Source organism: Charadrius vociferus, unplaced genomic scaffold, assembly GCF_000708025.1.
Source record: "Charadrius vociferus isolate BGI_N301 unplaced genomic scaffold, ASM70802v2 scaffold90, whole genome shotgun sequence".
NCBI classification, from domain to species: domain Eukaryota; kingdom Metazoa; phylum Chordata; class Aves; order Charadriiformes; family Charadriidae; genus Charadrius; species Charadrius vociferus.
In genome coordinates, this window is record NW_009647222.1 from 2620038 (window position 1) to 2642572 (window position 22535).

General features: G+C 40.0%; 1 protein-coding gene across 1 annotated transcript in view; it reads left to right on the forward strand.

The window, feature by feature from the left end:
- Positions 1–20585, forward strand: part of CALD1 (caldesmon 1) — a 198034-nt gene extending 177449 nt beyond the window's left edge. Inside the window, exons 8-16 of the mRNA XM_009879644.1 lie at positions 2862–3117; positions 4710–4850; positions 12154–12197; positions 12288–12366; positions 14540–14677; positions 15666–15761; positions 18403–18483; positions 18807–18840; positions 20518–20585. Coding sequence (XP_009877946.1) covers positions 2862–3117; positions 4710–4850; positions 12154–12197; positions 12288–12366; positions 14540–14677; positions 15666–15761; positions 18403–18483; positions 18807–18840; positions 20518–20549 — 901 coding nt within the window. The 3' untranslated portion in view covers positions 20550–20585. The remainder of the gene's footprint in view (positions 1–2861; positions 3118–4709; positions 4851–12153; positions 12198–12287; positions 12367–14539; positions 14678–15665; positions 15762–18402; positions 18484–18806; positions 18841–20517) is intronic.
- Positions 20586–22535: the final 1950 nt, after the last annotated feature.

Consider the following 22535-nt stretch of genomic DNA (forward strand, 5'->3'; position numbering starts at 1 on the left):
GCTAGAAACTTTAAATGTCCTTCTTTGTAAGTAGCACAAAATCGTCACCTGAGGTCTCCAAACAAAAACGTGAAGACTAGATTCTACTTTTGGCTTTTATCAGTTGAAAGCTGAGAGTAGCTGTTAATTTAATTGAGGCTATCTGCACTGAAGTCACTAAGGACTAACCTTTCTTTTGTGCTGATATAAAACAGAATGGCTATTTATTAAGATAATCTTGGCAAATGTTATGTTCTTAGTTCTCTTAATTCTGACAGCTGAGTATTTGCCCTTGCCAGGGATATCATTATGTCTATCAGAAGTGACCTCTTCCATCTTCTTTGGCCTGAAGCTTCAGGTCTGGGTGGGCTGGCAACACAGGCTTCAGAGACCAAGAGGCAAAAGAGCAAAAAAATAATTATTGAGGTTCCTGGGATGTTTGCTGTAGAGGCTACAGCCTTGTAATGAAGCAGAAAACCCTTAAAATAGCTAAGGATTTCTCATAGCCCGTGCAGGATAGATGCACTTGATCCTTAGAAATACTTAGTGCCTTATATAGAGGATTGTGGAACATTTTGGGTTCTCAGTACCTCCGCAAACTTAATTAGGGGTATTTCAGGCTGGACACCCAAAATCATACCTCACACCTCAGGTATTGGTTCTCACTTAGTTTTGAATGGGCTAAATGAAATTTCAAATAAAGTTTCCAATGTTTTCTCACAATGCTTTGGTTAATTTTATATGTATTTTGCATTAAAAAAGCATGAGTTTCTTTCTATAATTAGACCTCACTACCTGATGCAAGCCCTTATTTGTGACCACTTACATTAACTTGATGTTTATGGTGGAGGGTGATCTGCTGGTTCTACTTTCATGGTTTAAGTGATTCCACTGCAAAAACACATTCAGGAATAGGGCCTGGAGCAGAAAAGGGTTGTGATGAGGTGATATTAAGGAAATATATATATTATGCACCCGTAACTCTATGTTAGAAAATCAGACATGAGAAGGTACTGGGGTACATACATTCACAGACCTCTGGGACATCTTTTTTTTCTTTAGCTTTGCTTTGTGATGTTACACTCTTGCATAGAAAAGGCTTTCTAAAACCAAGTAAACAATTTGCAAAATAAGTGCCAGGTAGCACCACTTTAGTGTTGAACTTGAACAGATGAAGTACAGTAGCTGAATTCATGTAATAGTACCAGTCTGGTTATGCTGTTTTGCCCTATGTTTTTAGTGATACATGTTTTTTAGTGATACAATTCCTAAATCCCCTGTGTTTTTTAGTGATACAATTCCTAAATCATGCATGCCATGCTAGAACCAGATTTCATCCAATTTGGTAAGATCATGTAGGGGCAGAGGACTCTGTATTAGCTTCTATTGTGATATTGAAACCACACATAATTCAACTCTGGCCCTATGGCCTCTTTTATATGGTTAAATCCATCTAGATGAGGCATCTGAATGAAGAGCACCTTTGCAGGATTGGGTGTGATTCACTGGATCGCAAATGTATATGATATTTGTTCTTCATATTGTCATCTCTAATCTGGTCGTCTCTAACAGTTATTGTTGGAATGCTTGATTTGTATGTCTTGTGGTGTTATACTCTGCAACACTCTGGTTGCATTGATTACGTCCTTAGTATCCAGCTTTTTTAAATGCTAACAGAACAAAGCAGCAAGTGTTTTTTTTTTAAAAATTCCACAAGTACATTCCCTTTCTGTCTCTTGTGAATAGCCCACTGATACCTCTTAGGTACCTATCTCCTTGTCAGCAGTAATATTAAACGCACTCAGGGGGCAGACATTTGTCTAAACACTGGTATGGTAATTGTTTAACTAGGCGAAGCTATCTGCCTGTTGAAAGCATGGAATTCACCTATGCAAATTATTTGGGTTTTGGTTTTTTTTTTTTGTATTCTTTCTTTCTGTCTCATATATTACAGCTGGTTGGAAAACCTCTGGTTTTCTCCTGTGGAAAGTTGCCATTAATAAATAATTTCCAGTTCCTTAATAAAAAGTCATACTTACCCTGGGAAGTGTCAGCCAAAGATCTGATGAACCTTTTTGCTCATACAGGCTGGGAGTGTTCAAGTGATAGGTGTTACAGATGAGATAGGAATCTTTTTAGGTTTTTGAAACACTGTTGAAGTTGTAAGATTCCCTCCCCTCTCTTGTCTCCTTCGATTTTCCCCAAGTCAAGTAATTTGTTCTGTCCCCAAAGATGCTTGTCTTTTTCTAGAGGGTTTATAAAAAATATTTGCCTTTGAAAGCAAAGGATTAGTGCATCTTTTATTACATAGAACATAGCATAATATTTTTGCTATGAGTTTTTTTATGTGTAAATTTCTCATTTAAAGTCAACAGAGAGGAATTAGTTATGGCTTTCTATTGCTTTGTTTTCTGTATGAAGTATAATACCCTTTTGGAAGTGTTTCCTCTGTACACAAACTGCAGAGCAGAGGTGTGAAACTGCAACAGTTTACTGTATACTATAGAAATGGTGATGAGACACCTCTTGCTGAAGTTACATGAGCTGCTAAATATTTCAAGCTCAGTCACTGAGTTCTCTTAAAAACGGAGGTGGCCTGACTTCTCAGGCAGGGTGGTGCAGCTCCTGTGCACAGGAGCACACGAGAGACTCCTTCACCTCTGGCAGAGGATGGGAGAGGTGCTTCTTGTAATATCCCGGCCTACTAACTCCTGATGAAAATGTTTGGGGCCTGTTGCAGTTTGCAAAGAGCAAAAGGTCATATAAGGCAATATATTTGAGTGCCGGGCTCTCACGTTGCAGGTGAGCGCGTGGCAGCAGGTGGCTCTGGCCAAGAAGGGAAAAGCCGCGGTGCATCACCTTGCCTTTCATTTCTTTCTCAGCCGCTCCAATTTGAAAGGGACCGCAAATGCCGAGGAAGCGAAGCCGGGGTCTCAGTTCGAAGCTGCAAAGCGGCTAGAAGATCAGCGCCGCCGCCGAGGTGAGAACGAGGAGTTGGAGAAGCTGAAGGAGAAGCAGCAGGAGGCGGCAGCAGAGCTGGATGAACTGAAGAAAAGGCGAGAGGAGCGCCGGAAAATCCTGGAGGAAGAGGAGCAGAAGAAGAAGCAGGAGGAGGCTGAGAGAAAAGCCAGAGAGGAGGTAAGTCTAAAATATGATATATTGGACTCTGGTTTTATTTCCCTGCTGTTACTACTTCCACTGGCCTTTACAGCAGTGTCTGCACAGACATTTTTAGGCAATGATGTTTGTGAAGCCAGAGGTCGATGTGTCTGTATTTAACAAAAGGGTAGAATGAAGCCATGAGAAACTGGTTTATAGGTGAGGAAGGAGTGTGCAAGAAAGAAGGCAAGACCAAACCCAAGCATACATGCCAAAGTTTGCTTCTCCTTCTTGGATCTGATGTTGCTGCATGGGGAATTGCTGCTGTGTCTTTACTTCAAATTGAACCCTTTATCTGGGCCCTCTGAGTTGTGTGCTTTTCTGGGCATTGCTGTTTCTTAGTGTCTGTCAGGACATGGTCTGTCGCAACAGATTTTGATTTTAAATATGCTACCCAGCATTAAAATCACCCCGTTTTCTAACATTCAGATTTAACTGCAAGTATGCCATATTTGATATCAAGTGACCACATAGATGTTCTAGTGAGGATGCAAGGTAGAACATGCACTCATGCAGGGTACAAAGAAATGTTACAGTTCTAGCAACAGGAAAGACAAGGCTCTAATAAATGTCTTCATGAGTCAGGATTTCATCTGCAATAGTGGCGAGTTTCTTATCTTCTTGGGGATGCAAAATATTGGGGGCAGTGTTATAGCCACAGAGTTCTTAATTTATTTGGCGTGTCTTTTTGACATTACACAAATTGAGTTACAGAACGCACGTCAAATTTGTCTGCTGCAGATGAGCTGGAATGCTAACGTTATATATAGTTACGATGGGCTAGATCTCATTAGGAAGATATTCTCGTCTATTTAAATATTGAGTACCCAAGAACATCTGTTTGCTTGTGCTTCCTCTGCCAAGGGACTCTATAAATAGGATTTCCAAATCTCTGGTGCATCATTTATGAATCTTAGTTGTTTGGAAAACAAATGGTAGATGAATAATAGTAGTGTTTGACAGCTAAATGCCAATTTTTTAATATACTAAGCTCTTTACAGTAGAACTCAATAGATGCTGAGATTGCAAAATACCTTGCTGGTCAGACCCTGCTGACCAGCACTTACAAAGGTTGTTATTTGAGGCCTTCTGGTTTGACTTATACTTTATGAAGTAAAGCTCTTGTTATCTCTTTTGGGGGGAAAACCGTAAGTGTTTAATCTTCACTTTTTTGGGCACCTACTGATTTTTTCTTGTGAAGTATTAACCATCGCACAACAAGTGCCAGAGTAGATGGACAGAAGAACAGTACAAAGATGATACATGAGGATACAGAGAAACTGAATTTGAATATTTTTATAAATGCGTTTTTTTTCTCTCTTTAAGTGGCACTATATGGCAATAAACCTGGTGACTTCACTGTGAGGAACTAAAGCAGCACAGACTAGCTGTCTTCCCTGCTTCCTTAACTCTGTGATGGGTTAGCAGGAATATGTTGCTAGATTTCAGATATGTCACTGAACTTTTTTGGCTGTTCTTAGAAAATCTGGTAAATGTTTGGAGGACTGCAAAGCCCTGTAACAATGGTGTAGTTTCTGAAAGAATACGTGATCATTCATCTTTTTTTTAAGGAGGAAAAGAGGAGGATGAAGGAAGAAATTGAAAGGAGAAGGGCTGAAGCTGCTGAGAAACGTCAAAAGATGCCAGAAGATGGTGTATCTGAAGACAAGAAGCCATTTAAATGTTTCAGTCCTAAAGGTTCATCTCTCAAGGTAACCTCCCCACTAACATCTACATGGTACATAAAAAGTAATGGGGGTTGCAGTCCAAACCAACAGCCAAACACAAAGGAGTATGGAAATACTTGAAATTAGACCTGGGACATTTCTCTGAAATAGACCTTAATCTGAAACCTTTAGCTGAAAGACTTCATTCATTGGGATGATTGAAAACCAGAGTTCCTTTCTAAAAATAGAGTCTAGGCTGGGAGTTACCTGTTCTTGTTGATGAAAAATATCCAAAAAGGATCTTCACCTTGAAGAGATTATTTTGGAAACTTAGAGCTGTGTAACAGTGTTGATTTTCAATGTTAATTTATTATAGGAGTGCGCTGTCAACTGGAGCAGATAAAGATCACAAATATGCTCTCTCTCCTTCCGCATCCACAATCAATTTCTTCCTTGCCAGATTACTTTGTCTTTAAGCATATTCAGCCTAATCGTCATTAACTGAAACTGCCCCATATGGGAGTTCTAGCTTATGTCTAATCCACCTAAAAATAACATCTAGAAGTACTGGGCTGGATTTCATTTTCTTACATAACAGGGGAAAAAAACGCCATTCTGTTGCTGCAGGAATTTCTAAGTGGTCTTCTGTGGCCTATATTATATTGGAAGTGAGATAAATCAATTAAATAGCCTCTCAACATGGAAGAGGAATCCTGGTCCACTGAAATTATTGGGAACTTTGCTTTGGTACTTAGTCCAGTTGCTTTCTCAGATCAAGCTCAAACTACGGATCTATTGTTCTTTTTCAACGGTCTTTTCCTTTTCTCATTTTGTGTCATTAGTCATTTAAGAATCCAAAATGTTTGTCAAAAAAGTCTCGTTAGTGAGCACCAGAATAGAAAAGAACCAGGCAGGAAGTTATCAGGTAGGAGCTCATTGGACCACGAAGTGTATCTCCGTGGGATTAAGAACTGTATTTGTTGAGTGACAAACTGCATTTGGCCAAAATGACATTTCTGCTCACGGGGAGCTACACTTTGAACTGATCTGGAGTTTCAGCGCTATACTGGTTTGGGTCCAGTTCTAGCAAATATAGTGTCCAAATGGTTTTTACTGGACTTGCCTTTGACTTCTCAGACACATCTGAACCTGAAATACAAGGACAGGATACATACAGCTGTAAACAAAGATTGCCAAGCTTCATGACTTGCTCCTAATAGATAAACCTGGTCTTGCCATTTCGGTTGCAAAAGACCACGTCAATAACAGACAGTCCAGCTTCTCCCCAGCCCTCCTGGGAGGGCTTCTTTTTCTTCTTTCTGTTTATCGGGATGCCTTTTATGACATACATTTGGAGCTTTAGTTCACAGATGACTCAGAAGTGAGGAAATTATACTTGAAAACACATAATAGAAAGATATAGATCATAATTTTGGGGAGAGTGGGAAAAAACACGGGATTTGGCAGGAGGTTAATAGCTTTCAGAGAACTTTTGGACTGATGCTACACTATTCTACTAAATGTATTTTTAGAGGAAAGATGGAATTTTCCAAATGTCGTTAAGCATCAAGGTCCGATTTTTTCATGATGATAATTGCTGCTGGATTTTATGGCTTGTTAGGTAGTTGTTTGTTACAAAAACTGATATATAAAACTGTGCACATTTTTTCTCTTCCTCTGTTTCTCTTTCTGAGAAGTTGGTGATACTGTACATGTTCTAGTCTGGTGTCTGTGGGTGGCCAGAGTAGATACGTAATGCTGTTGAACTTCACACCCTAAACTGTTTCTTGGCCTTCTGTGGTCAACAGCTGAGGAGAGAACAATCTCATTTTAATAACCTGATGTCAAATTTTATGTCAAACTCCAGTTTTGAGAAGACAGTGTATTTTGTTACTTTTCTTTTGGACAGACTTCTCAGGCTGTTCTAACCTGGTTGGTACATAGCTTTCTCTTTGTCTGTTATGCACTGCCCAGGTTATCTTTTGACTTGTAAAGCATCTGGCACATATTTTCTCCCTTGACGAATGTATCATCTGGTTAGATGTGTCATGAGTCATGTGAGAACACTAAATGCACAGTTGTGGGTGGGTGGTTGGAATTAATAATGAAAAAAAGGGAGGCTCAGTGTTAAAAGACCATATGATGCATGTGCACATTCTGACTTCTCCTAGATCACAATCTGGCAAAGCATCTTTTTCTCCTTCCTTGTCTTTCCTGATGTGATAATTTTTTGGGAAGAAAAGGAAGTTCCTGGGAGTGACTTAGATGAGGAAAGTAGGGCATGCTGTATACCAAGTGAACTATAAGAACAAAGGAAGGAAGAAAGAGAAACTGAAAAGAAGTGTAGCATATTGCCGTCTTATGGATACTGCATTTATCCATCAGGCAGGGCATGGACTCGCATGACATGCAGACTCAGAATTGAGAGACCAAGATGTGCAACTCATGTCCATCTATTACATGGCTCATGGATGCACATATCTAAATGTATGTATACAAACACAGACATAATATGCAGACATGCTTATATTTAGAAAGAACTACCACGGTTATCTAGTCTGGTCTCTAATTAATCACAACCTACACAGTGCTGACAAGTCCTGTTGTTTTAACTGTTAAATACAGTATTTCTCTGAAACCTGAGACACTACTTCAGCAGAACTACTACAGCAGCATGGAGTCCTTGCAGTGACAGCACCACGGCTGATCCTTTCGGAGGGGACAGTGAAGAGGAAGCATGCGAAGTAAATACAGGCCAAGTTCATCACTAGCTCAGGGACAAGCAGCTTGGACTTCTCAGGGCTGCTGGAGTCCCTGTGGGCAACAGCAGCAGTACCAAACCTCTTTTCAGCCTCTGCCCTCTCTGTTGGATTTTGTTATAAGGGCACAGACTGCAACAACCTCTGCTGCTCTCTCATCCCACTCTAGCTCACGCTGTCCCTTGTTTAGTTCACACAAATGGTGCTGCAGTAAAAGAGCAGGATTTCCTGCATAATCTGTGTTAATTTTCCTTTTTAGACAAGTTTGTTCCTCATTTTTTCTTTGGGAAGGAGTGTTATTGACTTCTTGTATAGCTAGGTTAATCAGGAGAGAAAAGGATGTTTCAATGCTAAGTCTCCTCTTGGGGGACAGGTCCACCACTACAGAAATGCAAAAGCATCTGGGCATTGATGGGAAGAAGCAATGGCAGAAGGCCAGGACCCTGGGGTACCTCCTGTCTTTGCAGAAAATGTCTCCTGGGAAACACGGGCTGATATGGCAGGCTGTACTCTCTGCAAGGCAACGCTGACAGCTAAGCCAGAAGACAGGACTTTTCAGGGCTTGAGATTTTTTTTCTTTCCTTAAAGACCTGTCTTATGCTATCTCGTTATTGCTCTCAATACCTGACAGCTGGAGCAGTGACTGGAAAGAATTAGACTCCACACAATCAGTTCTTCCTAGATGAGCTACTCTTATAGCAGAAGGAAGATAGAGTGGTAAGAACAGGATTTGCAACATTTGTTTTTCCACCATCTTTGGTGCTGATGGCAGCGCTCCAGTCTGGCAGGTAAACTGGAGTAAATTGGTGCACTCTGCACAGATGCTGCTGGCAGCAGGAAAAAGCCTAACAGGAATGAAACAAAAAAGCATCTGAGCCACACAGGGAGAATAAGGAGAAGCCACTTTGCTCCCAGGGACTACCCCTCAAAATGAATTTCCACCAGCTTCTTCTACCTGTTGGATATAAGGCAAAATTTTAACACAGGGATTTCTGTTTTCACAGAATCACAGAATGGTCAGGGTTGGAAGGGACCTCTGGAGATCATCTAGTCCAACCCCCCCGGCCAGAGCAGGGTTTTCTGCATGCGTTTCTTCTTCCTCTTTCTCCTTGACCCATTTTTGGAGAAGAGTTTTTCTGTATATCAGTTTATAATACTTTTTGTCACATAGTATCTAATACACAATTGAAAATTCCTAAGAATCATTTAACATCTTTGTATGAGACATATTTTACTAGGAATATCTAGATGTTTTTTTTTCCCAAGTCATTGGCTCAAATTGTGTGTTAACTCATTCCTCTTCCATTCTGTTTCTGTTCTTGGAGGATGTACAGATGTAAGAAAGTGTACTTTGATGCCCACACTTTAACTGCATTTTTAATAGGCAAGAAGCTTCCTGCAGAATCAGTGAACAAAACACGGCTATATAGTATTGAATGTGGATAAATGCATACATATATCTTTGTATAGCATCATGCTTAATTTATTCCTTGCCACCTGTATATGCTGGCCCTGTTGAGTAAGGCCCTAATCAGGTGTGAGGCTCCACATGGTTTTGATTTATGCCCGTTGATTTAATTTCATCTGACTTTACCAGCATAAGGGTAGGTGTCCATCTAAGCATTTTGTTGTCTAATCTAAGCTTCTTTGGTAGTTAATAGAGAAAGCGAGCACCACCCTCATTGGACAAGCAATCTCACCTTTCCTCAAGTGAGGTGAGCTCCTCTGTCTCTCCACTGACTATAGAGGGAACCAAAATGAGCAGTTTAGACTAAGTGATTAACTTCCAAGCAACTGAGGTTAGTTGGCAGAAATGCAGCCTGAGATCCTGTGTTCTTGCTCTCTGGTCATAGTTTAATTAGAGACCTGCAGGCTGCCTTTGGAGTACGTGTGTGTTCTGTCAGAGGCTTTGGAAAGTATTTCATGGTGACAAAACCTAGTCCCAAGCTATTTGACAACATCCCGTTATAATGAATGCAGCAAAAAAAAATAATAATTGTTCTTACTTCTTGATCTCAATTTGAGGAAATACCTTGCATTTTGTGGTAACCACCTTGCTTTACCTCTTTCTCTTACAGATCTATTTTGTAATACTGTTTACTGTATGTGCCAAACATTTTAAATTCTCTGCATGGGGTTTGTGTGGTGTGCAGTGAATAAATGACCTTTAGATGTTGCTGTGCAGTTTTAATGTATTTGACCTATATGTTGAATACATGTGTGTATACAGGTGTGTTTGCTATAAGTGTATTCAATGTATGCTTCTGTTCCATGCATACTGTGTTTTGAGGAACACACTGTAGAACCAGTTCTCATATAAATGTGCAGAATATGTGTTATCCATCCACACAAGGCACCTGCTTCCATGGGAAGATGGCCACGTTCAGCTCTGATGGTCATTCCCTAACTCGGCTTTCCTGTTTAACTTTTTTTCTGGTTTGCTTCCTCGCTCTCCTGGTCTGAACAATCCCTGACTTATTCCTGATACTGCAGCAGGTGCTCTGAGAACTGCTGTTTCCATTGGGTGAAGAATGACCCCATGTCTTTTTACTACAACCCCAAGAATACATGTCCCTCTTCTCCCCAAGCTTTCCCCTTTTACACCAGTGCCTACCGAAACCAGGTTGTCCCGCTCCTTCCTGATCATAGGAAGACTATAAAGATGCTACTGTTAGCATCTTTTGAGATCTGTCCCTTTTGTAAGAATTCAGGTAGAATCTCAGTTCATCTGAACTGCTCTAAATTCATTATTAGGTGGTTACCTTGAGTCCTGGTTCTTTGAGACAGTCTGTATTGTTTATCCTTGCTGCCAGCCAGGATTTCACTGATGCAGTCGGGGAATTCATGCAGAGCAGGGGAGGAACCACCAGCTCGTGTTGATCTAACTCATCATTTTGATGCATCGCTGGTTATGACCCAGAAATCAGCGCTGTGGGAAACTTTTCCTACTGTACCATAGTCGAGAGAGGTGACGTGTTTAAAGTTACCATCGTAGATCGGTTTAATCACTTTTAATAAAATAATTTCCTTGCTCGTTTCACGGGAACGCCGACTCTATTTCCTCGGGGTGAAACCAAGTCGCGAAGTTGTTCAGGCTGGCAAAGGAAGAGCAGCAGCTCCATGGCGGGGGGTGTTGTGAAGGGCTCTTCAGCTTCTGCCTGGTGTATTGCTGCCACCTTGTGACAAGAGTGCGTTGAAGCGGTTGGTACACATCCCAGCGAAGCCCATCTTTCCACTCAGGACTGTGTTTAGATCGTATATCGGCAACTAAAACTGTCAATGCAAATTACTCTGCAAATTGTATGTATATTTTTTTGAGCTTTAGAGGTGCCTATGGGCTGGATTGATGCTCGCTGGAGTTCCTCCCGTGAGTTTGTCTGGCAAATTCCATGCTGAAGTGAACTGCCTGGGTTTTAGCTTGTATGGGCTTGAGAAATAAAATAGGCATGCCCTTTGATGGGATTGCTGTGGGGTTTAGTATTCTGGTACAGCCTTGGATGCTAAAAGGCACCGAGGACAACCGTTTAAAGGAATGGCTGTCATTGCCTTATTTTAAAGGCACGAATGCCATGGCAGCTGCTGTTAAAATAACTTGAAAATGTACAGCCCGTACTGAGACTGGGGAATCCCCAGGAATCCAGCTAGGCTGACTGATTAACAGTCATTTCTCTATCCCCTGGAACTGCTTGTGTATATTTTACTCTTAAGTGAAACTGCAGAGCCTGGGACAAGAAGTGGAACAATGTGACGTGAAAGAGACACGAGGAAGTTGATTAAAGTATTTCTTGACCCAGAATGTGAATAGACACACACACCTCCCCCCTCTCCCTCCATCATGAAATGTTCTAAAACTTTATTCAGGGATGAGTCTTTTTGTTTTTGAATTATTGTGAGATTTGGCATAATCTTGTGACCTTCATGATTCTTTTTCCCTGGAAACATTACAGTTTTTTCCTATACAGAAAGTAGAAAATAATGATGAAATGTAAGATACCCATTTGTATAATAACAGCTGGTAGATATTGACTCAGCAGTGACCCTGCTGGACCTGAGAAGCATACAGTCTGATTGGTTTTTTGGAGCTCAGATTAAATTCTCTCTGTCCTGCAAAAACATGCATCAGATAGGGGTATGTGGCTGAGCTCCAAACCTGGCCTAGTCTGCTGTCTCAGCTCAGAAAAACTTTATTAAATTTGCTGTCTGTCTCAAGAGATACATACTTGCTCTTATGTGGGAGACACCAGGAAATTTGACATAGATTTTGTGAATATCAACCCCTTTCATAAAATAAACTTCTTCCCTTTTCTCCTTTCCGTATCGGTGGTTTATTCTCTTGTTACAAATGAGGCACTGAAGAAATATGCAGGATGCAAACATTAATGCAGAAAATATATCCACCCTTATGAATCTGTAGCATAATAGGCTCCTAACTATAAAACCTGTGTGTTTATCTGTGGTGATTTCTGTTGGAATGCATCTCTTTCAGATTGACAGTTTGACGTTCAAAATTTAAAATTTTAACCTTGCCTTGTACGGGCTGCCTTTTTATTTAACTTTAAACTTATAGCTCTTGTTTCTCTCTTTCCTAGATAGAGGAGCGAGCAGAATTTTTGAACAAATCCGCTCAGAAGAGGTAAAGCAAATAAAACAGTAGGTTCAGTCAAAACAGCAGTCTTTAACTGGAGGAAATAATAATTTCTTTCTCTTTTTCTACTTCTTACAGTGGTATGAAACCCACCCACACGACAGCAGTTGTCTCAAAGATTGACAGTAGACTTGAGCAATACACTAGTGCAATTGAGGTAAGTTAATTCCAGGTCATGATGGCTCTAATTACTAACGGCTTTTGGGACTTTAATCAGCCTATGTTTTACTGTCCAAGAATTGCAGGGATTTTTGGTCAGAAACTCTTTCTAATGCGACTTCAAGAACAGGATGCTTGAGGCACACCTGTAACCAACATCCAGATATGTATTTAAACAAAACCTCAGATTTGTGTCTTCGCTTTCATGCTACAATTTACTCTGCTTTGTAAGCTTGGAGTGGCTCCTGAAGGACTCAGTCAGCACCTTTTGAGTGACAGTCACATCCTCTTCTCAGCTGATGAGATTACTATCAGCAGAGAGCTGATAGTGATCCTGAGCAAAGCTGACTTAGCAGCTTATTTAGGAGAGCAAGGAACTGGGCCTGTGTTGTTGTCTGCCACTTCAGAGTGAAATTCCTTGGCAAAGACACTTTAGTGAACTAGGGAGTTAAGTAGTGACAAAGGAAAAACAATAAAAATAAAATGCAGATTTCGACCCCAGGTGATTTTGACGGGTAGTGGCTAATAATGTGTCTTGCAGCCAGAATTGAGGGCTTTATCGTTTTGTAGTCGAAAGGAAAAAAGGTGGGTTGGTTTTTTGTTTATTTGGGGTTTTTTTTAGCTGTTTTTTCTATATCAGTGAGTACAGGCAATGTGAAAGCTAGTGGTTAGCAGGCCAACTGGACTGAGTTGGTAAGTGTCCTGGGAATAGAATAGTATAAAAAGGGATATTATTTTGATAGCTGTGATTAGGGTCTAGCACTTCTTCATTCCCTGCTGTTGGGTTTTTTTTTCTCCTCATGTTCACATATAGCGTCTAAGCATGGTATTCCATCAAGGTATTCATTGGTTAGGTTTTATATATTTCCTTTAAGTTAAAGGAAACTTCAGCAACTAAAAATCAATTAACAAAGTTTTTTTCCCGTGACTGCTGTCCGTATAACCTTTCTGCTAGGAAGCCTATCGATGCTGGAGAATTTTATACTGTGTGTCAATTCCTGATGAAAAAAGCACATGCACGGCAGTGCTGAAGGCTCAGGCTTGCCTCCAGCACCTATGCCAAGCTGAAGGCAGTTCAAAACCCTCCATTGGAGATGAATATCAGCATGGCACCCAGTAGTCCCCATATCATTGAAGCAGGAGCATACAGCTTCTCTTCTCCCACTTCATTCTGCACCTTTTCTGGCACTGACGTCCATCTGTCATAAAAAATTTAGGTAATAGTGAAGTTTGTCAACCTATAAACGCTGGACCAGCCCACCCACCAGCTTACACTAGGTTCTCCAGTATTTTCAGCATGGCTGTACTGAGGTCCTAGGTCGTTAATGCTCCATTTAGATACTAAAAAGCATAGCTCTACAGCAAGGGGCAGGCAGCGCAGCTTCACAGCTATATACAGCTCCCATCTGACCTGAAATTATTCCTTTGCTAAGTTTCTGTTTTTTCCAAAAGTTGCCAAATCTGACTTGCTTTGCAACTAGAGAGGCAAAGCCTCAGCTCACACAGGTTCTTATTCTCCTCAAATCTGTTTTATGCAAAATGTGTAAGAATTTTGAGAAAAAGGAACAGGAGGAGTTTGGTCCAGTGTTTTTGGTAACCATGCAAAAGACAGACTGAAAAAAACACCCAGTCCCCTAAAACCCCACTCTTTAATAAAACCACCTCATTCCAAATATACTGTAATTGCTGAAATTTACCCCTAGAATCTGGAGTTGTGAGGTTGAGTTGTCCGGGACAGATGGAGCAGAGTCTGATGCTGAACGACAGAGCAGCCTTTCTCCCCTGCCTCCACATAAGGATTTCCTTTGCTGTGTCCCTAAAAGAGCTATGCTTAGATGATGCAGGTGCTGAGACTTGAAAGAGAACAAATGAAAGCCTCGGAGCAGTTGTGTGCAGAGCTGTGGCTTGTGATGAGCTTTAGAAATGAAACAAATGCAAAAAAAACTAAGTGATTACAGTTTTCATAGCTGGTCGCGTCAAGGGTGCAACTGCAAATCAAAAGCTGGGGAGTCTCAGTGGCATCTCTTGAGCTCTCCTCTCTGTCTTTGTGTGATCATCCATCACTAGAACCGCTTACAGCTGCTGCATTCCCCAGCACTGCCCCAGAGTCAAACCACCCTGCAACTCCAGCTCTTAATGCCAAACACCAACTGGTCTCAATTCTTCTGCAGGGCACAAAGGCTGCAAGACCAGCCAAACCAGCAGCCTCCGATCTTCCTGTTCCAGCCGAGGGTGTCCGTAATATCAAGAGCATGTGGGAGAAAGGGAATGTTTTTTCATCGCCCTCTGGGACAGGAACACCAAATAAGGTATGTGTTTAATTTTATGTAAGTAATTGGGAAGAATTATGTTATGGACTTGACCTTGGTGTTCATGTTCTTATGAGTAAGTCTGGCTGCTCCTCTTGCCATCACTGGTGAAAAATATCCCAAATGATCCTGAGGTCCTCAGAAACCCACAAAATTGTGTGGCTGCAATATTGAGTATAATGGAAGAATTTAGTGACATACTGAGCTGAGTTATGAGACATTCCAGAGGCACATCAGATATCTTAGACAAATATATCTGGGTAGTTCAAGCAGAGTACAAAGAAATTCTTTGTGTTGGGAAAGATTCTTTTGGGGGGCAGAGGAGGATTAAATAGGCAAGATAGCGGAGGTGTTTTATAGATCATGCATAGAAGCATTTGTGAGACGTGTCTTTTCTGTGTAAATCCTTAAGGCAACATTTCCTTTCTATAAATTGATGTGAGTTGATGAGCATTCATCACAGCTGAAAAAAACTGAGCCATGGATTGGAGGACGTTATTACAGAAAGCCATGAAATTTCAGTAATTTATTCTAATCTTTTAAAAGATTTATTTTAATGATTTAAATTTTAGGCCACTTAGATCCTTTATTATGTGCTTTTTTGAAAAATTTTACTTTAACAAAACAAAAATGTAGACTTAGGTGTCTCCTCCTCTTTCAGGCTAAAGATTTTTTTCTCCTTGGACTTTGGGGCTATCACAGAAATGTCAGGTTTACGTCTAATGTTTATTCTTGGGTTAGCAGTAAAGTGGAAATGATTATGTCAGCCCACATTTATCATTATTGAAAACTAGAGGGTAGTAGTACTGTGTAATTCATAGGGACAATATCTTCAGAGCACACAGGGTGGTGACTCTTAGCTAGCCATAGTCTCAGTGAGGACCTCTACATTAAACTGAGGCTTAGCTTTTTTTTTTAAAATCTAAACTGAAAAAACATAGCAAAAGCTATTCTGAAAGTCTTCTGATTAGATTTCATTATTTTGCAGGAAACTGCTGGACTGAAGGTTGGTGTCTCCAGTCGTATCAACGAGTGGTTAACCAAGACCCCAGAGAGCAACAAGTCATCTGCTCCAAAACCTTCTGTAAGTAAACCTGCAACAACTGTCTCTTCAGTAGGTGGGTTCTCTCCCGGGGCAGAGGTGGTGATGGTGCTTCCTCAACCAGCTGATGGTCTTTGGAGGAACCTTGCTGCATGTCCTCTCTTGGAAGCTCACAGAGGCCCTCTGGGTGCTGAGTCCTGAGTAGTTAGAAAAGGGGTGGATGAAACAGGCCAGTTCTCACCTTAAAGCTTAGGGGTGCTCTAAAAAGACAGTGCTCAGAGAAGTACTTCTGTGGTAGAGAAGGACATTAATTTACCATCTGTGAAAGGCCTACCATTAATTTAGAAATTACCAGCCATAGACCTTGGATGAAACACTTGTGCTTTGGCCCTTGCCCTGTAAAAGAGTTCCAAGTATATTGTTAAACACAACCGAAATACTTTAATCCTTTAAGAGCCTAAATGTAATTTCTAATGAAGGCCCTTTAGCAAGCCCATTACCTCAGCAAAAATCAGAGCAGGAAATGCTATCAAAGTAATAAGCTGACAGTGTGGGAAGCAGCAGTGTGGATGTGGGAAGGAGCAGAAACAGGTAATTGTGGGTTGGAGAAGGGTAGGGATGAGGAACTGGAGCTGTAGGTATCCCTATTGGAGAATGGCAGAGCATCACTCGTGGTGTTAATGATTCAACTTTGGAATTTTATTAAAGAACTGTTTTCTTCCCATATCCTTGTGTAGCATTTTTCTGCCAGTCCACTTGCCCTTTATAAAAGGTGCATCCTGACAAATGCTTTCTCAATTCACACTTGTATTTGTCCCAAAGAGGAGTTTGAATTTGCAGTGTTGTCCATAATGTCAGTATTTACTGGTAGCTACATGGGGATTGTGTTGTTTTGAACATTAATATAAAACTAAAGAAGTCATTGTGGTCTCTGTATTTAATCACAACTGCTGAAAACCAGCACTGAATCTGCCTTCAGATTTTTCTCTCTTTTAAGTTGCATCTTTTAGACAATGTAAAACTAACCTCTTGTTTTCCCCTCAGCCAATGTTTCTATCTGTCTTCATTTCCCTCTTTCTCAATAGATTGTTCTTTCTTCTTTCAATGTCTCTGCTTGAAGGAACCTGCCCTACTCCTATTCTTCTTCTTTGGGGGTCTGTTTGCTAAGTTGGTCAGGTAAACCTCTTTATAATTGACTATGAAGAATGATACGCATCTGTAATGTGTGATTTTTACTTTTTTTTTACCAGGATAAATCAAACGGAAACCTAGAATTTCTTAGCAAATAACTTCCTACCCCCATCACGTTCCACCAAAACAAATAATCGTTTGAAACTTTTGTGGCCATCAAGATTCTTGTGGTTTTTGGAACAATATTCACTTAAAAATAGAGGGAGCAAAGATCTCAATTAGTTTTATGGTGAACATAAATCAGAGAACCCAAATGATTTCAGGATTATGGAAGTAATTTTGTGATAATGTCCACTGCGAGTAGTTTTTTGATAAGGTCCACTGCAGTTTTGCTGTTTTCTTCCTTCCTCTGTTACTGCTGAACTTGCTTTATGAAAGACCACAATCAAAGTCTTGCTTTTTGAAAGGACACAATTAAGGCTTAAAGTCTTAACTATCAGCAGCTGTCTTTGGCCGTAAACTATGATCAGTTCTAGGGTATCTCTGTTGGGTGCAAATACCCCTTGCAAAAATCACATTTCCATACATCACTGGGCATTTTCCTATCCCAAGTTAGAAATTCTCATGTGCAGAAAACTACCCATCTATGGATGGTAAGAACAAGATTCTGGAAACCATGCAGGACGTGAACACTTTTTGAAAAGTAGAGTACTTATGTCCAAAATTGTTTCAAGAGTCTTTTGTTTGCCAACCACAGAGGTAGATACCAATCTATCTGTACTTAAACAGGTGCATTGCTACTAGCCTAGCATATGTCATCTTGATTTGTAGCCCCGTTTTTCCCCAAGAAAAGGCATTTTTACTGAGTTTTGCTTAAAGTCTGCATGTACACTAATTTTCAGAGAATATTATTATTTTTTTAATTACTTTACCTCGCTTTGTTTTTTTCTGTGAGTCTAGGGATTGGTACATGCTAAGGTTTTAAAGGATGCAATGGAAATTCAAATGGATACAAAGGACTACAGTGTCAAATCCTGAAACCTATATTTAAGAATGCAGAGGAAGATCTGACTTTCTGTTTTATTAGAAGTCCTATTTATTTTTTTTACAGTTTTTCAATGAAATATTTTGATTCTGATCCAAAATAACTGAGACAAGCTGCTTTTGAATTCCTCTCTCATATAAATACTATTTTTAAAAAAATCTCTTTCTTCTGCAAAAATTGGAATTGTCTGTCTTAAAAACCCCGAAGGTGCAGTAGCTTTTCACTGTACTCCCTAGGATGAACGTAATAAGTTATGGCCAGTCTGCATAATCCTTAATAGATGCAGCAGGATTGTTCTTGGTCGTAAAGCATGTATATGTGTGGAGTGATTATATGAAGTGTCATTCTGAATAGCTTTATAATTGAGAGACAATGTAATATTTACCACTGGTAGATGCTCCTCAACTTTTCTTATGAGGAAGTTGCATTCTAACTTTTTCTCTACCAAGTTAAAATAAACCTGAACTAACGTTGGTTTCTGTTCTCTGACATTAATTAAAAATACAGGATTTAAAACCAGGAGACGTATCTGGCAAACGTAATCTCTGGGAGAAGCAGTCAGTGGAAAAGGCTTCTTCTTCTTCTAAGGTAACACTTCAGTGCACTGTTGAAAGGATAATATCCCTGTGGGAAGCTTTCTAGGGGGAAGGTGCTGTTCGCCTTCATATGGTCAGTTAGTTGGAATTAGTCCTCTACATCTCTTTTGTTACTCACCTGCCTTTTTATCTGTACAAGAAAGTACAATGAGGTACAGAAAGCCATGGGCAGCCTGTAACTTTCACATTCCTATTTAGCAGAGCTGTGTTGTGTGTGGAAATCTGTCCTTTGCATGGAGTCAATTTTTTTTCCTGTTGTAAATAGCTGTTTTCCTTTATTCAACTTTAATAATGGGTTATTACTTCTTCAAACAGGTATCAGCTGTGGGGAAAAAATCAGAGACTAATGGTAAGTAATTCTAATAACACACCTGCATATTAAATAGAAAATTTGCCGCATTTTCCTAAAAGCACATCTGAGTTTTAAAATTCTATGGCTGTTAATGTTGATGTAAAAAAAACCCACCAGCTTTTTGCCTTTACCTTTCAAAAGCTCCTTTGCAATATCATCAAGACATGAATGTTTAAGAAATAAGCCTAAATCGTCTTTCTAGGAGGACTGAGGTCAAGCAGGGCTCCAGCCATGTTTGCAAAGCCTTGTTTGAGTGACATGTGTGGTGTGTTTGCTGTAGCTGGGGAGCGTCATTAAACTGTGTGAGGTCCGAGGAATGGGATGGTCATTTAGCTAATTACGGCAAATGAAAGGCATCTGGGAAAGGCTCTTTTAAACGCTGCAGCAGGAACGGTTATGCCTTTCAAGAGTGAAGAGGGGAAACCCAAAAAGCAAGGTTCTTACAGCAGCATTATTTGAGCAGAAATGGAACATTTCAGTACTACTGAGAACGAGCCCTGCATCTTAATTTAATCACTGCCACTGGGTAATGGTGAAGCCTGATGAAAACTCAGCAGTGTTGTTTTTTAAAAATAATTCCTCTGGCTGGTTGTGAGTCTCATGTGCTCCTGCATACCTAGACTAGAATGGAGTTAAAATGCACTCAACAGTAGCACTGCTTTTGCTGAAGCTATGCCTTGGTGTCTTCTTAAGGCAAAAAGAGTCTTAATACTGTCATTTTGAAACTTCTGGTTTGGGAAAAACAACCTAGTTGTACAGAAATAAATCAACAAAATACCCTTCCTAGCTCTTTTTATTTTTATTTTAATCTGAAACATCCCAAATAAAACCAATTAAAGGAATTATGTGCCTAAGGACCAGTGGGGAAGAATGGAAATTCACTGATCAATTTAATAGCTTTACAGATGCCTTGCAACATCCCTTGACTCTTCACTAGGAATGAAATGATCACATATAGAAAAACTGTTGGTTTTCTACACATTAGTATGAGCACACAATTTTCTTCACGTTCATATGTGAAGCCAGAGGTATGGTATGCCTGTGAACTTTTCTTATCAGTTCAGAGCCATGCAAAACAGAATTGTCTTCCTCCTCTTTTCTCCTTTTTTTAAACCGAGGTGTTAGGAGAGGGGTTTTCAGGCTTGCTCAGCGTTAGAGCAGCTCTTCTCCCATGGAAGGTGTTAGCAGTTGTGCGTCGTTGCCTATGGAAGCAGACCCCACTGAGTGGTTTGGAGACTGCTGAGCATCTCTAAGGCTGAGCGAGATGGAGGGCTGTAGCAGAGGGCTTGCAGGAGGAATCTCTCAGGAGCCGGCATTCAGTCTTCCCGTGGACTCAGAGTGCGCACAGCAAGCGCTGCAGCACAGCCTGCCTTAGCATGGCAGCCCCCACGCCTGGCTGGGGAGAGCGCTGGGTGCAGCACCCCCTGCATTCCTGGGTGGGAAGCTCCTGAGCTCTCCCTGAGCTGCTTCCCGGGGCTGTTGGAGGCGAGAGGTGTGAAATCCTGCTTGTCCGCTTGGAGACCACCTCTGAGCAATCCCAGTACACGAGCACAGCAGCATCCAGCTTATGTCCTGCCTTCCTACATGCTATGTGTTAATCTAGAGCCATGCTTTCTCTATTTTAGAGATACGTTTGGGTTATTCCAAGCCATCTTTAATCTGTCTCTTTCTCAGCAGGTTTGAGACAATTTGAGAAAGAACCATAGAAGGCCACTAAAGACGCTGGACCAATCAGTTGGGGGAAGAAAAAAAAAAAAGGAAAAAGTGCTAAATTGTTCTTTTTATATTTATGTTTATTTACCAAAATGTCTTTTTGCATTATCCCAGTTAAAACCATGTATATTAGCACTGTATTTAATAATCAGTCTAGACATTCATCTTAATAGTACTGCCTTTGCACAAGAGCCTTTATTCCTAAAGAAACCCATGCTGTGAAATATATAGACTCTCCTACTGATAGTCATAACTAACTATGTGTCTGAACAGTGATTTCAACTGGCATAAAAGGTCAACCCAAAATGCATGTAAAGTGAAGTTGCTCAAGAAAGGTGTGCAGTAAACCTATAAAAACAATGGTTACTTTTGTAATACAGAAGTCTTTCTTTCTGCACTTTAGACTAAGGCATGGAAGAAATATCTTTAGTTGACAATGTAATATTTTCTGTAAGTTGCCCATGTCATGAGAAATACTGCATCAATAACGTGTTTTAATTTTTTTGTTTTATACTTTTTTTAAGTATCAATTTTTCCATTCTAGTTTAAGTTAATACCTGAATTTGGATGATTATGTTAGCTGACAGCGGTACTGATATTTCTTTTTGTTGTTAGTGACTAGTAATTGAATGCAATTTAGATTATATACACACATAGCTTTACAAAGTTTAGCCTAAAGGCACTACTAATGGTAGAATGCTTTAATACGTGCTAGAGTATTATATTTAGTAATAAACATACATAATTAGCCAATATCACAGCTTAAAAAAATAAAGACAAAATCACACACTTTTCTATAGTAAGATTTCATAATTGCCATTAGAGGTATGGTGAGATAAGTATTAAAAAATTTTAAATGTCAGTTGCCCAGTAATGGGTAATTTAAAAAGAAAGTATAGTTTTTAAAAGAGGAAAAGGTAAGGGTATAGAGGGTCAAAAATAGGTCACTTGTATAAAACATTGTAGTTTAATTTATATAAAACTACCATAATTAAAAAAAACAAACAAAACAAACCTAAACACAGTTGGAGCTTCTTTCAAATAACTGTACACTAAATCTTGCCATCCATCAGTGCCGTACACTAAGTCCACCTAAAATGAAGTAAACTTCTATCTTTATAGTGCTTCTTTTTAACTCTCTCTCCCTAATATCCTATTTACAGACGTTTTCATTTGTATATAGTAAACACATGGCTATAGGACGTCAGCTTGGTTTGAATTTACATGCCATACAGGTTAGCATTTACATCCTATGGTGTATGGGTGGCATAAACTGAGCAACTGAAGTAGCCCCTGAGTACACTGTTAACAGCTTTGTTGTGCATCGGAACTGCCGGGATCTCCCTTTTCACCACCTCCATCTTTTACAGCATCTGACTTCTTCCTAAAGAAGAATAATGTTATATTTTAACTCAAAGATGAGCTCTCCTGCTTGGCTGAAACATCTTGTTTACATATAGAGATGCACGTAGTTCTCTGTAGGGGGTGAAACTGTGCCTGACATTGTCTGTGAGTTGTCGTGTTTTTTGTTTGGGGGTTTTGTAAACACTCCTCTGAGTCTTTCAAATACATCCGATAGCTGCAATAAAAATGATTTGTTCAAACAATGTATTCTGAAACTGCATCCACAATAAATGGAATATTTCCATCAGCAGCCCCCTGTTTGTTAATGAGTAGGAATGAGCCAGTTGTTGTAACTGGGATAGGAATTGTGCTAAGGCTGTGTAAAAAAAAAAAAAAAAAAAAAAGTATCACTGCAAAGAACCTTGAAATGTGTCTCTTCTGATGTACTGCCCTACACTAGACAGCCTGTACTGCCCTACACTAGACAGCCAAGTTGTAAAATATATGTATTCTTAAGGAAAAAAAAAAAAATCTTAATTGTCACACCTGTTGGTACAAGACAGGAGCTGTGCATCATCCAGAAGTCAGCGTGCTCAATGAAGTAGGTTCTGACCTAGCAGCACAGCCATCTGCTT